This window comes from Neurospora hispaniola, assembly GCF_033458365.1.
Source record: "Neurospora hispaniola strain FGSC 10403 chromosome Unknown B0T23scaffold_3, whole genome shotgun sequence".
Lineage (NCBI taxonomy): Eukaryota > Fungi > Ascomycota > Sordariomycetes > Sordariales > Sordariaceae > Neurospora > Neurospora hispaniola.
In genome coordinates this window covers 2169975-2182719 of record NW_026944408.1, presented here as the reverse complement: position 1 = coordinate 2182719, position 12745 = coordinate 2169975, and the positions used below count along the sequence as shown (strand labels likewise).

At 51.9% G+C, this 12745-nt stretch overlaps 6 protein-coding genes across 6 annotated transcripts; 2 read left to right on the top strand and 4 right to left on the bottom strand.

The window, feature by feature from the left end:
* Positions 1 to 36: 36 nt before the first annotated feature.
* On the bottom strand, positions 37 to 915 carry B0T23DRAFT_113566 (tRNA-splicing endonuclease subunit Sen15). The gene has a single exon (XM_062831907.1). It carries the CDS (start codon positions 599 to 601, stop codon positions 134 to 136), a length of 468 nt encoding a protein of 155 aa, XP_062694054.1. The 5' UTR covers positions 602 to 915; the 3' UTR covers positions 37 to 133.
* A 704-nt stretch (positions 916 to 1619) lies between these two features.
* Positions 1620 to 3231, top strand: B0T23DRAFT_377076 (uncharacterized protein). Its single transcript, XM_062837006.1, has one exon. The coding sequence runs from the start codon at positions 1870 to 1872 to the stop codon at positions 2962 to 2964; it is 1095 nt and encodes a 364-aa protein (XP_062694053.1). The 5' UTR covers positions 1620 to 1869; the 3' UTR covers positions 2965 to 3231.
* A 992-nt stretch (positions 3232 to 4223) lies between these two features.
* Positions 4224 to 5658, top strand: B0T23DRAFT_427610 (uncharacterized protein; the record flags this gene model as incomplete). The annotated part of the gene is made up of 3 exons (XM_062840075.1): positions 4224 to 4319; positions 4415 to 5310; positions 5394 to 5658. The coding sequence occupies 3 exons, from the start codon at positions 4224 to 4226 to the stop codon at positions 5656 to 5658; spliced, it is 1257 nt and encodes a 418-aa protein (XP_062694052.1).
* Positions 5659 to 6868: 1210 nt separating this feature from the next.
* Positions 6869 to 8289, bottom strand: B0T23DRAFT_113401 (yippee-domain-containing protein). Its single transcript, XM_062831906.1, has 5 exons — positions 8247 to 8289; positions 8111 to 8178; positions 7915 to 8032; positions 7411 to 7842; positions 6869 to 7235 (listed from the first exon to the last, which is right to left on the bottom strand). The coding sequence occupies exons 4-5, from the start codon at positions 7840 to 7842 to the stop codon at positions 7002 to 7004; spliced, it is 666 nt and encodes a 221-aa protein (XP_062694051.1). The 5' UTR covers positions 7915 to 8032; positions 8111 to 8178; positions 8247 to 8289; the 3' UTR covers positions 6869 to 7001.
* Positions 8290 to 8974: 685 nt separating this feature from the next.
* B0T23DRAFT_113354 (uncharacterized protein) lies at positions 8975 to 9461 on the bottom strand. The gene has a single exon (XM_062831905.1). The coding sequence runs from the start codon at positions 9275 to 9277 to the stop codon at positions 9011 to 9013; it is 267 nt and encodes an 88-aa protein (XP_062694050.1). The 5' UTR covers positions 9278 to 9461; the 3' UTR covers positions 8975 to 9010.
* B0T23DRAFT_113346 (ferric reductase like transmembrane component-domain-containing protein) lies at positions 9135 to 11469 on the bottom strand. The gene is made up of 2 exons (XM_062831904.1): positions 10457 to 11469; positions 9135 to 10394 (listed from the first exon to the last, which is right to left on the bottom strand). Exons 1-2 carry the CDS (start codon positions 11192 to 11194, stop codon positions 9333 to 9335), a joined length of 1800 nt encoding a protein of 599 aa, XP_062694049.1. The 5' UTR covers positions 11195 to 11469; the 3' UTR covers positions 9135 to 9332.
* Positions 11470 to 12745: the final 1276 nt, after the last annotated feature.

Sequence of the window (12745 nt, the reverse complement as noted above, 5' to 3'; positions counted from 1 at the left end):
GTCATACGCATGAGTAGAACTCTATGTCGGGGAGACCAAATAGCCTAGCCATCTACAAGTACTTCCACAGACAGACAGACAACTACCGCAATGCACCGACGGATGCGGAACTTTGGTGTGCCTGGTAACTCTCTCAGTTCTGTCTAGGCTTCACGAGGCCGTTGTGCATCCAGTAGTACGTAACAGTTGAATCATCTTGGACGGTCGCGAGCAAGATACGCTTGCCACGCTTCGGGCCCCTCCATAACTGCCACTGGGCATCCTCGTTGGCGTTCACAAACTCGCCTCCGGGAGGGATGGCCGTGATGGCATCAAAGACGGCCGCGAAGTCGCTGATGGACCATTTCTCAGCCAGGTGCAGCGGAAGAACCCATTCCAGCTCAGGCTCCTGGGGAACACGCTGGTTCAACTGCTTCTCGGCCTTGATGATGTCGATCTGCTCATCGGGGTGCACATAGAGGCGCTTTGGCGGGAGTCCATAGATGAGAGGTCGAGGGAGGTTGTCCTGAATGTGTATCTGGACCTGAGTCCAGTCGTGTTGATTTTCCAGGTTGTTCACCACAACCTTTGTGAGAGCTTGGAGGTGTTGGTCGGCCGACATGTTGGCAATGGTAAGACAGTCTGGCGTTTGGGGTGACTGACTGACTGAATGAGATGGTTGTTGTCTTGTCAATGTGGGCCGAGCAAGAAGCTTGCCCTGATGTCCGGGCAGTCTTGTTCATTTTCGCGAATCTGTTTGTCCGTTGGCGGGGTTGATCCAGACTCCATTTTAAAGCGGGTCTCAACCACAAGGGTCAGGTCGGGTACGACCTCAAGGGACGCAATCAGCAGGGGTTCTCTATCAGTGCTGGAGAGAAAGTGGGTCACTAAGGAAGATCAGGCGAGCCTGGAACATGGAGGCCGCTGAAATACGGCAGTATGGACAACTTTGGTTTTCGGATGTTTTTCCCATGGACATCTCATCTTCACATCACCTCCCGTTGACACGACACGTTCGAACACTTTTTCCGAATTGCCTCGTAACCTTGAAGCTTTACTGACACATGCGGCATGACATCACCGCTACGTCGGCCGTGTTTGATCCCGTCAAGCCATTCCACACGCTCCCAGTGACCACAGAGTAGGCCGAGATGACGGGAAAGGTTCACCAATGAACTGAGGGTCCAGGGTATTCTCTGTTGGATAGGGTCGTCTTTCTGGGTTTCTGGAGGGTGTGTCACGACGGGGCTGAGTGTCTGCAGGTTCCTGGGGGAGCTAAGCTCCGGCTATACGCGTACAGTATAGGCTGTTGGATTGAGGTCTGGCCCATCCCGTCACTCGCTTGCCCCCCCCCCCCCCCCCCCCCCCCTAGTCGCCGTTACCTTGGGCGGTTTGTGGTTGTGTCGACTTCCTCGCTTCCTCCCTCCTGTTCTGCCCCCTTGAGCAGCTGCACCACTAGTCGGTGCGTCCTGTACACAAGTAAGGTGACCCTCCTGTGTCGTCAGTTGCAGGTACCGTGCCCTCTGCAAGGGTGCAAGTTCCTGGTTCCGGGACCAAGAACTTAAATCTGACGACGAGTGCTATCGGGCCCTTTGACTTCTCGGCCGCCCCTTCGTTCTCTCTTTTTTTTTTTTCTTTTTTTTTTTTTTTCCTCTTCCTCTCCTTCTCTAGGTAGTAACCTTGCCCATATTGACTTTGGTCTCGTTTACTCTGAGAAATGCCCACATCTTACTCTACTTAGACATCGTTTGCATCTTACACCACTCTTGTTTTCCCAAAGCATTACGAATACCAAGTACATAAATAATCTTTAGTCACCCCCCGCCACGCTTTGATAACCGCGGCCGCCAACAGCCCCCTTCGATCAACGACTTCATCAGAGAAGCTGCGATGGTTCAAAACAACCATGTCGCGGCCGGGAGTCTGACCGGCACCAACGATAATCTATCTCCCCCCAAGGATCGAACGACGGAGAACTTGAAACCCGTCACATCAGAACAGCCACTCGTAAGCCGCCAGGTCTCACGACAAACCGACACCACGAAGCCTGCTCGATTATCGGTAGATGATGTCACCTTAGCAGTCCCAGCAGAACGCGACATCGCAGAAACAGACTACACACGGCCTTTCGATAATGGCTATCACTTTCCGCCCAAGTACTCCTGGCGGGAGGCCACAAAGCAAGGGCTCTCCTCGTTCTGGAAGTTCTTTACAACGCCAATGGGCTGCTTCTGGACGTTCTATGGGCTCAACGTGGTAGCTTGGGGTGGCATGTTGTTCCTTCTGCTCTGTAACGCCGCACCGGCCATGTGCCATCCGACATGCGACGATATCAACTCGCCGAGGCGAAAATGGGTTGAGTGGGACTCGCAAGTTCTCACGGGTCTGTTCTGTGTCACTGCGTTCGGACTGGCGCCATGGCGCTTCCGGGATCTCTGGCTTCTGATGAAGTACCGCATCAAGGGACAGCAGGAAGGCCTTCTAAGGCTTGCTGGGATTCATAGCAGCTGGTTTCGTCTCCCGGGCACGGAGGAGCTGTCCCCGGATATCGGACCAGACAATCTCCCGGCTGATGTCCCCAAGCAGTGCGTTCCCATCCCGCAGGAAAAGATGCCCAAGGCACCACTGACGGGCATTCGAGCACCGGCCACCAAGGTTTGGAAGATGGACTTTATGATCTGGTGCATGATTCTCAATACCTTGGCTCAGGTCGGCCTGTGTGGTATAATGTGGGGTATGAACCGGTATAACCGCCCGAGCTGGTCAACGGGATTTCTGGTAGCTGTCGGATGTATCATCGCTATGGTCGGTGGACTGGTCATGTTCTTTGAGGGAAGAAAGGTGAAGAGGATCGAAGGTGTTCCTTGCAGTGAGCGAGATCTGCAGAAGCTGGCACAAGACAAGGAGATGGGCATTTTGCACTACAACAACATTGGCGACAAGAAGCCCAAAGAGAAGAAGAAACAAAGCGATCCTGAGAAATAGAGAGTTCGTGGAAGAGGCATTAGGCGTTTGGGCTTTGGGATCAGGCATTAATCGATGGATCAAGGTTTACAACAACCCGGGAGGCTTTAATGATGGGAGTTTGGGAAAGGATATGGAACATTGTTATCGCTGTATGGGCTGTGAGAATAAGTGCGATAACTTTTTGATGGAACACGATAGGTAGAACACCATAGGTTATCGCGGCTATTAGTATGTATCAAGATTATATGGAACCTACGAGCAGAGATCGCCATCTCACTAAAGTACTCAAGTTACTGCATGACCAAGGCCTGAAAGCGAGGCGGTGAATCTCTGGTCTGTCTGTCTGTCTCTCTTTCTTCAGGCTGTCTGTCCACCAGACACATGACAGTGACAAGCTCTACGTTGATATTCCCACGTAATCATTTCAGGTTTGTTATTGGCTCGATGCACCACAGTCACTTGATGCTATGAAGCAGCAAGCAAGGGTTTGGGCCGTTGTGGCTCGAGCGGGATCTAGAGATTTACAATGCAGAGGCCAACCAACCTAACACCTTGATGGCCTCTTCCGGCGTGGGTATTCAAGCCACAGTGACCAATCTCAAGGCGGTTCCCTCTGTTCCCCCGGTCCGTTTCACCACTGAGGGCCTGTGGATACATGCGTTGTGGAAGGGAAATGATCAGCGGGCGTTTATCTGGGGAGCCGTACACTAGTTCAATGCCGCTGAGGACGTCAGCCACTGCTCCACTCCACGTTTGTCACCCGACGGACTGAGTGTTCGCCCTGCTAGACCTGCCTAGTATGTAGCATGGCAACGAACTGTCCACAAACCGACAAAGAAACGGACGGAACAGATTGACTCGCACTATTTCGAAAGTCAAGGCCAACCACGAAGGTGTTCTTTTCAGGCATCTGGAACCAATCCCAGCGTTTCACAGATACACGTTCACACAGAACCGCATCGCGACGGTCGGGTTTACCATCATTCCCAACAACCTCAAGCACCGAAAGCAGCAGGTAGCTAGCCTCTCCGCCCAGTAGCGTATCCTTTAGCGCCCCCATTGATCGTCCAAGAGGGAAGGCTACCGATATCGTTATCAGTCCTGGCATCACATCACTTGATCAACCTCCCATCTCGCCGATCATCTCGGTCATCCGTCCGTAGGTGACTTGGACCTTTTTACAGTTCTTGCTTGAGCTTTGCAACGTTCAAGCTTTCTCTCGGACACATTCAATTTACCAAACTTGAGCTGAAGGGAGAGAGAGAGAGACCGACACGATGGCGTCAATCATACCCGCGCGGGCCATCATCCCTTTTCTAGTGGGAATGATGTTACTTACTGGAGTGTGCAACACCCTCTTGACCAAGTACCAGGTAAGGAAGAAACCTCGCAACCTCCATAGCAGAGCAAGGTAATTTCCATCATCGATCCATTGCTGACGATGACCCGTTCTTCGTTGTACATATAGGACAACCAATGCGTTCGCAACTGTGACGACCCCGACCCGCTCAAGCGGAAGCACTTTGAGCAGCCCGTCATTCAGACCCTCCAGATGTTCGTCGGCGAGATGGGCTGCTGGCTGGTTGTAGGAATCATGTCGCTCTGGAGCCGCTACGTCTCCAAATCCACCACTTACGAGCGCATCAACAACCGGACGGGCGAGGACGAGGACACCACCGTCCCCGACGACGCCAGCATCCGCTCCCACACCCCTCTCACCGACTCAACCGCATCTTCCAAGTACGACGGCCCCTCTATCCTCCGCGGCTGGCGCGTCGTGCTGCTCTCGCTCCCCGCCATCTGCGACATCTGCGGTACTACCCTCATGAACGCTGGCCTGCTGCTCGTGGCGGCCTCCATCTACCAGATGACGCGCGGCGCGCTGGTGCTCTTTGTCGGCATCTTCAGCGTTGTTTTCTTGCGCCGCAAGCTGTACGCCTTCCAGTGGCTGTCGCTGGTGGGCGTCATGGTAGGTGTGGCACTTGTAGGACTGGCTGGTGCGATTCAGCCGGATCAGAAACATCCTAGTGCTACGACGACTATAACTGCGGATGTGGGCGCCGATGCCCTCAAGGTGATCATTGGTGTCTTGATGATTGCCGGCGCGCAGATTTTTACTGCTACGCAGTTTGTGTTGGAGGAGTACATCCTGGAGCGGTCGACGATCGAGCCCATTCGTGTTGTCGGGTGGGAGGGCCTCTTTGGCTTTACCGTTACACTTCTGGGCATGGTCATCTTGCACTTTGCCATTGGACGGACCGAGGCCGGTCGGTATGGACCGTTCGATATGGTGGAGGGATGGAGGCAGTTTTGGGAGTACAAACCTGTCTTCATCTCAAGCGTTCTGATCATGATCAGCATTGGGTAAGTTTGCTTTAATCCCTTTATCCCTCCTCTTCTCCCCTTCTATCAACAGAACACCACGCTCACCCCTGATTCCTTTACAGCGGCTTTAATTTCTTTGGCCTCTCCGTAACCCGCTCTGTGAGCGCCACCTCCCGCTCCACCATCGACACGTGTCGCACACTTTTCATCTGGATGGTCTCGCTCGGTCTCGGCTGGGAGACGTTCAAGTGGCTGCAGGTCATTGGCTTTGGTCTGCTCGTTTACTTTACTTTCCTCTTTAACGGCATCGTCGAGCCTCCGTTTGAGTTCCTCCGCGTCAGCCAGGTGGAGGAGCTGTTGCCGGAGGAGCCTATTGAGCATAACTGAGCCAGATTATGGGGAAAGGGTATAACATACAGACACGGTGTTTTGCGAACGGTAAACAAGGACATGGTTTATACAGTTTCACCTACGGCTTCTTGGGTATTTAGTTTGTTTTATCAGCTTTGGGTAGGGTAGGAGATCACTGTCGCTTGTCACGATACCTGCTGTTAGTTGACTCAGGGTCGGTATAGGAGATGGATGTGGTGATGTTACCTTAAAGGGACGGACGTAAGGCGTTCAATGGATTGGTTTCGGATGGATGACAAAGGGTCACGATGGGATAAGGGTTCACTTCTGCAGCGACAGCATATAAACACATATACAGGTGATGTATCATACATTACTTTTCAGGCAGAGTAACAAGACATGTTTACAGTCTACTACCCGCGACATGTCTGTGACTTGTGGAAGAGGGTCGTGGGCAATGGTCAGACAGGTGCTTTGAGGCCCGAAGAGTGGGTTGTAGACTACAGATGAAAGTAAGACAGCGATGATGCATGTCTCGGCAGGAAGATGGTCTGGATATTTGTTGCAGAATGTGCTGAGTGCATAACGGTAAAGAACGCAGATAGATGATTTGCAACAAAGGGATGGATTAGACGCACATACGGTACCCACGAGGCACGAATCAAGACTTCCACCTTTTACTTGGACTCTCGCTCAGCGAGATCGCGAACAAATATCATCAGGTGCGGACAGATAGAGTTCGAGAAAACTATTGATTCGCAACCTAAAATAAAAAAAACATACCTAATAACATCTCCGTCACTTGCTTGCCGTGATTCATACGCATATTCCCTTTAGACTTGATACTCCGGGCCGTGCGTATAAGCTTGGCTGTGTTCGCCCTGCGCCCTGCGCCCTGCTGCCCTACTGCCTGCGCCACGCTGCGTCTGATGATTTTATCCTGGTTCTGCTGTAGGTAGCTACCGAATAATCTTGCGAAATTGGCAAAATACCTTTGATCTTTGAGCGCCCGACGTTGAGCAGCAAGAAGCAGCAGTGGTATGTTGCCAATTTCGCGAAACTGTTCGGCAGGTAGTCTGGCAGGTAGTCATCCATAGGCGCTTCTTCCTTCATGTCATATCGTGCCAAGTCGTATCATGTCGTAAATCATCTCGTCCGTCTGTCCTTCTGTCCATCCTTCGCTATGTCGTCCTGTGCCATCCGACTCGACTTATCCTTCCATCTTGCCTCATCAACTTCGTCCAGTCAACCCCTGAACCATCATGGTCCATTAAGCGCCCCAGCACTCCAAGTTCAAGCATAGCAATGCACGGCAGCAATGCAATGCAGTGCAAGCTCCAAGGCATCGTACACCGTCATCAGACCAGGTCATGGCAAACCTAGTTCACATTGGCAAGCAATTCGGCCTCCAAAATGAACTTGCCCTCCTTGTACTTCTCGCTGGGCTCATAGGCTCGATCGTACTTCCATCCAACCACCTCTTTGCATTGGCGGCAGTGGATGTCCCGGACGACGTGGCGGCCCGTCGTCATGTTGCGCTCGCTGGGTTCACCGGTCTCGACGTTGACGACCGAGTTGAAGAGGTAGGCCTTTCCGTGTTGGCCTCTGAAGTTCTGTGTTTTTGGTTTTGTTTGATGTCAGCGACTAGAACGGAATTACCGGGAAAAGTTAAGGAGGGGACATGAGGAAGCGAAAGGAGGAGAGGAGGGGTAGGGAAAAAACAAAGAGAAGAGAAGAGAAGAAAAAAAAAGAAGGGAGGGAAATGAGAGAAAATTAACTGCGACTCACCCTACTGATGATGTCCTCATGATTAGCCAAATGGGTCTTGCAGTTCCTGCACCCATAAATCTTGCCGCTGTTGAGGTAGACATTGTAGGCGAGACCCATATTGTTGTTTGGGTTGGTGGTGATGTTGGTGTTGTTACGGTTGTCGCTGGAAGCGGGTGTCGCTCCTGAGGCCGTCTCACTGACGGTATTCGTAGTGGTCTCGCTGACACGGATGACTCGGGCGTCCTCCTCCGCGGTTGTTGGTGCCGGCTCACGGGCAGGTGCTACGCTGTTACTTTCGTCGCCGTTGTCGCTGATGTCGAGTTGTCGAACCTGCTGTTGGTCTTGGGCGTTCTGCTCTTGAGGTTGAGGCTGATGCTGATGGTGACCTTGCAGTTCCGGTACGACTCGCTCAGCTCTCCTGCCAAAGCCGCGGGGTTCGCTTTCGATCATCTATAGATTTCACGGATAAAATGGTAAGTGTGATTGCTTCGCGAGCGAGCAGCAGTTGCAAGAGGAACAAACTGAAGGACACAGTCACAAGACGGGACTGAAACAACGGATGGGATGAATGGATGCAATGAATGGTAATCAATTGGTCTGAACGGTGGACGGTGCTGTCCAACGACGGCGAAGCCAACGACTAACAAGCGGAGAGACAAGAGGACGAACGTTTGCGGTTAGGCAGTGTACTAAGTAGTTGTATACCAAATCGGTGTACCTTAGCGTAGAGGTACCCTGTGATAATACGACCACTGACGTCGTTAAGCGGAGCCTAGTTTGGTTGCTCTGTCAACCGATGTCAGCGAGTGAAGCTGGGTGAGATGACCAAACAAAGAGCTTATCAAACAACGTACTGTGTAGGTGTCACTGATTCTGATTACTAGTAATGGTAAAAAATGAGGTCGACGCTGAGAGGGAAGGAGTGCGAAACCGTGCGACCCAGGGCGGAATAGGAAAGAGCAGGCGGGAGTAATGTCTTAATTGCAATGGCGGCATACTACAAGCAAATTACTCGGGAAAAGTAGGAATGCTGTCACCTGCCAGCGCGTGTGGCCGCACTGCTGGCCTTACCGGCTCTGCTCGGCTTCATGTCGCATAGTAATTCCCTTACTTGCACCTGGCAAGCATGCCTAGAATGCAGCAAATGAGAACAACATGCCGATACGTGCTCGTACTACATATCTATGCTGTACATGAATCATCGGAGACTTCAGATCGAGGTTCCAGATTGCTTGAAAGTACGAGCTGCAGTTTGCTCTCGCTTCCTATGAACAGTGGGCTGAACTGAAGCCTCGTGACTCCCTACTTCTAGATAAAAATATATAGGGCGTCAAGCGAAGCTTTTCACCACTGATTGGGAAGATAATCATGTTTGCGTCTCACAAATTCACATAATAGACAATGGGAAATTGTTCACACTTATACGCAAATCTATTGGTTAGTGTCACGGTAAGTAGTCTCCCAATGTTTGTCATTGGCAAGGACTTCGTCCCCTTTTCCCAATCGTCACCTTTGTTTACATTTGCCTCAAAAGGGGATAATTAACGACCCGCCATCACTTCGAAAAAAGAATCGAACACGGCATGAGAAGGCTGGGTACAGCTGTCTTGTAATAAAGTCATTTCAAGCAAGTGATTGCTATGCTATTCTTTTGCCCACCAACACAACGTCTCAGAGAAAGAAAAGAAAAATAGAAAAAAAAAATCAAGAGTCTAATGTACAAGAATTTCATTGTACATTTCACAGAGCGGAAATGACAGTGATGTATGATGAATTGGGGATATGTCCGCACAATGAGAGCTTGTCCCAGTAACCAACCAGCCATGATATGTGCGACAAGACAGGTTGAACAAGTTTCTTCAAAGTAGCATAAATGTGAGTTCATTTCTCATAACCTCGAGCCTTCTGCTTGATGCAAATTCCAACGGAATCCTCCACTTTTACCAGGAAAATGCCTCCTCAACAAAATCAATAGCACCGTTATATTGCTTGTTTCTGACAGCGCGACGGACTTCGTCACTGAGCGCACCAGGGCCACACACCGAGACGCCCATGTGGCCCACCTGGTCCTCCATCTCCCTTGCTAGAAGGGTGTCGATGTTCGGCCTGCCCGGGAACATCTGCACTGTCGAGCTTGGGCTGTGAATCTCTTTTGTCGAGCGGGGCCTGCTAACGAAGAGCATGATACGGAGCACCTCACGACGCTTTTCCATACCCAAGACCTCCGTCATCCAAGGGCGAATCCACTCCAAATGCTCAGGGCTTTGAATAGTCCAAACCAAGATAACTTTGCGGGTAGCCGCCATGCCATTGCTGTAGGCAATAACCAAATCACGGACGTGAGGCACCGCCTGTGTGATACCAACGCCGCCGGCGAAGAGCATGACGGTGCCATACGAGTGCATTTGGTGCATGCCTCCATAGGGGCCCTCAACAAGACACCTCGTCACCATCTTGCCGTCAATGCATGAAGCAGCCTTTTCATACAAGTTGCCAGTCATACCCGTGCGACCACGGAGGATAAAAGAAACAGTCGTCTTCTTCATGGCGAGAATGTCACGGCGGTCCACGGGAAGCTTTTCGCCGCTGGGTGAGTCGGCCTCTTCGCTCCATGCGACGGAAAATGGGTGAGATTGCCAGAGGCTGACGGATGGAAAGTAGAGATAAGCGTGCTGGCTAGGCTTGAAAAACCAGGGGCGCGCCATGGTCACAGTGACTCGTGTGGAACCGCCAGGGAGAGCCTCAACGAGAGCCTTGCCACCGCCGGATCCAAAGTTGTAGTACGCCACCCGAAGGAAGCGAGCAGTACGGTCAAAGGCCCACAAGACCATGACAGGGTAGAGGTACTTGATCTGCGGGAAGCCCTTGGGTCCAAGGTGGTAATACAGGCCGACGACGGAAGCGATGGCCAAGCAGATGTGCAAGATCTTGAAGATCTCGTAAAAGGCGTGCCTGAAAACGCTGGACGCTTGAATTGCAATGACGACAAAAGAAGCGGTTGCCTAGAGGAAACGTTAGCTACAGTGCTTCAAATACTATTCATCAAGATGCAGTGTTTACATACCACGAACCCGTAGATGAGAAAATCGCTCTTGAAGATGCCCTCGAAAGCCACAGACCAGCCCTTGGTAGCAGCCGTACGGTAAAGGTAGCCCAGAGTGTGAGCAAGAGCCTCCAGAGCCACAATACGGCCCAGCCATCGGTGAAGGAGATTGAACGTATCAAACGAGATACCCAAAAGGTAAAGGAGGGGGTTATTCCGGCCAGCCATGAGGAACAAGGGGATCATGTTGGCGACAGCGAGGGTGCCAGTACGATTGATGAACACAGTGGCAGACGCGCCCACTGGCTTCGAAAAGTCGATGCCCATAACACAGAAAGCTACATTGGTGGAGAAGTAGCCGAGGAGGAAGACGAGTTGAAGGCGCGTGGGGAGAGTTCCAACGTTAATGGCCGAGCTAAGTTGGAACTCGCGGTTGTGCCTCTTGCTGAAAATGGGTGAGTACTGGACATTCTTCTTGAACCACGACCACTTGCTGCCTGCTCTGGCAAAGTATGTTTGTGTATCGTTGGTGAGGCACGAAACATGTCGTATGTATCTGCTGAGGCCTGTGCTGAGTCTCCAGATGACCAAAGCAGTGGAGATGCACCCCAGGACAAGAAGTAGATATCCCGAGAGCATGTCGTTGATAATGGCAGCTTCATCCGGACCTTCGGCAGCTGCACCTCCAGCTCTAGCAGCTATACCCCCCGCAGCACCATGAGCGACCGCTGGTGCGTTTCCTTGTGGTTGAGCTGACATTTTGCTTTACCCTTCTCTCTGGGTTTTTGGTCGGTTGCTGCTGATGTTGTGGAAGAATGAATGTCTGATATACGACCCCAAAGGTGCCCGGGTCCAGCGCGGGTGTATGAGTGTCGTAGAGGCGTGTCGAGTGAGTGTCTGATGATAGTGACGTCCTGTCCCTGGATCGCCTGCGTGGGACTGATGGGTTGAAGGTGGGTGACCAGGTTGAGTTTTGCGGAGTGTTTCTATTGCCGAATTCGGGTTGATGGTTGAGCCTCCAGGGTGAGATTTGGAAAGAAGGGATCCTGTCGAAGGCGCGTATAATGAAGGCAGGTCGTGTTCGGTCAACGATCAACACTGACGAGGAAGGAATGATGGGGGATGACGGTCGAAGAGAAAAAACTCGAAGGAGGGCGAAGAAGAGAAAAAAAGGCCAAGATGACAAGTGACAGCCAAGTTGCCACTAGCACGAGGGATGGGGCCTTTTGTGGATGGTCAAGAAAAAAAAAGTAAAGATGACGGAACCCAGGTGTTGGGGAAGGGGAGTGGAGGGAGAAAAGCTGGATAGTTAAGAAGAAGGAGGGGGTCTCCTGGGCATAAAATGAGAGAGAATGCCACACATGGGTTCGAGAAGGAGGGTGTGACTGGCAGGCGTGCTCGAGGCATGGGAGACGGAGTCCCAGAGTGGGTTTTGTGTGGTGGGTTTATCGCCGGCGCGATCGTCCAAACGTCTGGGACTTGGGAAGGTGGACTTGGTGGGGGGGGGGGGGGGGGGGGGGTGAGAGCAGGGGAGGTGGGCTTGCCCTCGTCCAATCCCTGACCAGAGGTACCTTTTTTTTTTTTTTTCATGCGCCTGCGTGCCTCCTGGTAAGGTTGTGTACCGGTGGTACCTCTTCATGGCCCTCCACCGAGAAGGCGTCTTGTGGAATCTGTTTGTGTTTTCGTTCCTTGCATGTTGTGTTCGTTGTGGTTGTTGTGGTTGCCCCTGGATAATGCGCTGCATCAACAGTCAATGAGGGAGTACAACGGGACTCGCCAGACGTCTCTCATGCACATCGGGATGTGTGTCTGGCTTCCAAACGACGGAGGCAGTAAAGAGTGGTGTTGGTCAGATGTTCCTCATAGTGTTGCAATTGCGTTTCTGTTTCCTCCTGCTGACGACATTCCAGCCGGTGGTCAAGGTAATACACGACAGAATACTCTCCACGCAAAGGGAAGGGATACATCAGATGTCGTGTGGCATGCACATCCGTCACAAAGCGCCGTCACTGCGATCCGTCGAGTGGTTGTCGATTAGAGAATTTCGTCCAACAGCATCCATTTTGACGTGCCGCCAACTACCGCGCTAGAAATCCCTAACCCCCGGAGTATGTACACTAGAGTATAGTACCGTGAACTAGTATCACAACTCACTTGGGATCTTCGTTTCGACACTACACAACCACTTGGGATAGGTATTCAGATTCCCCACTATCAGTCAATCTCCACGAGGTGCCGCGGAAGGAGTTCGCCCGAGGTTTTCTGTTCTGGGCCTCTGGGGGAAGGGCATGCCGAGTCGTCCATGTCGTC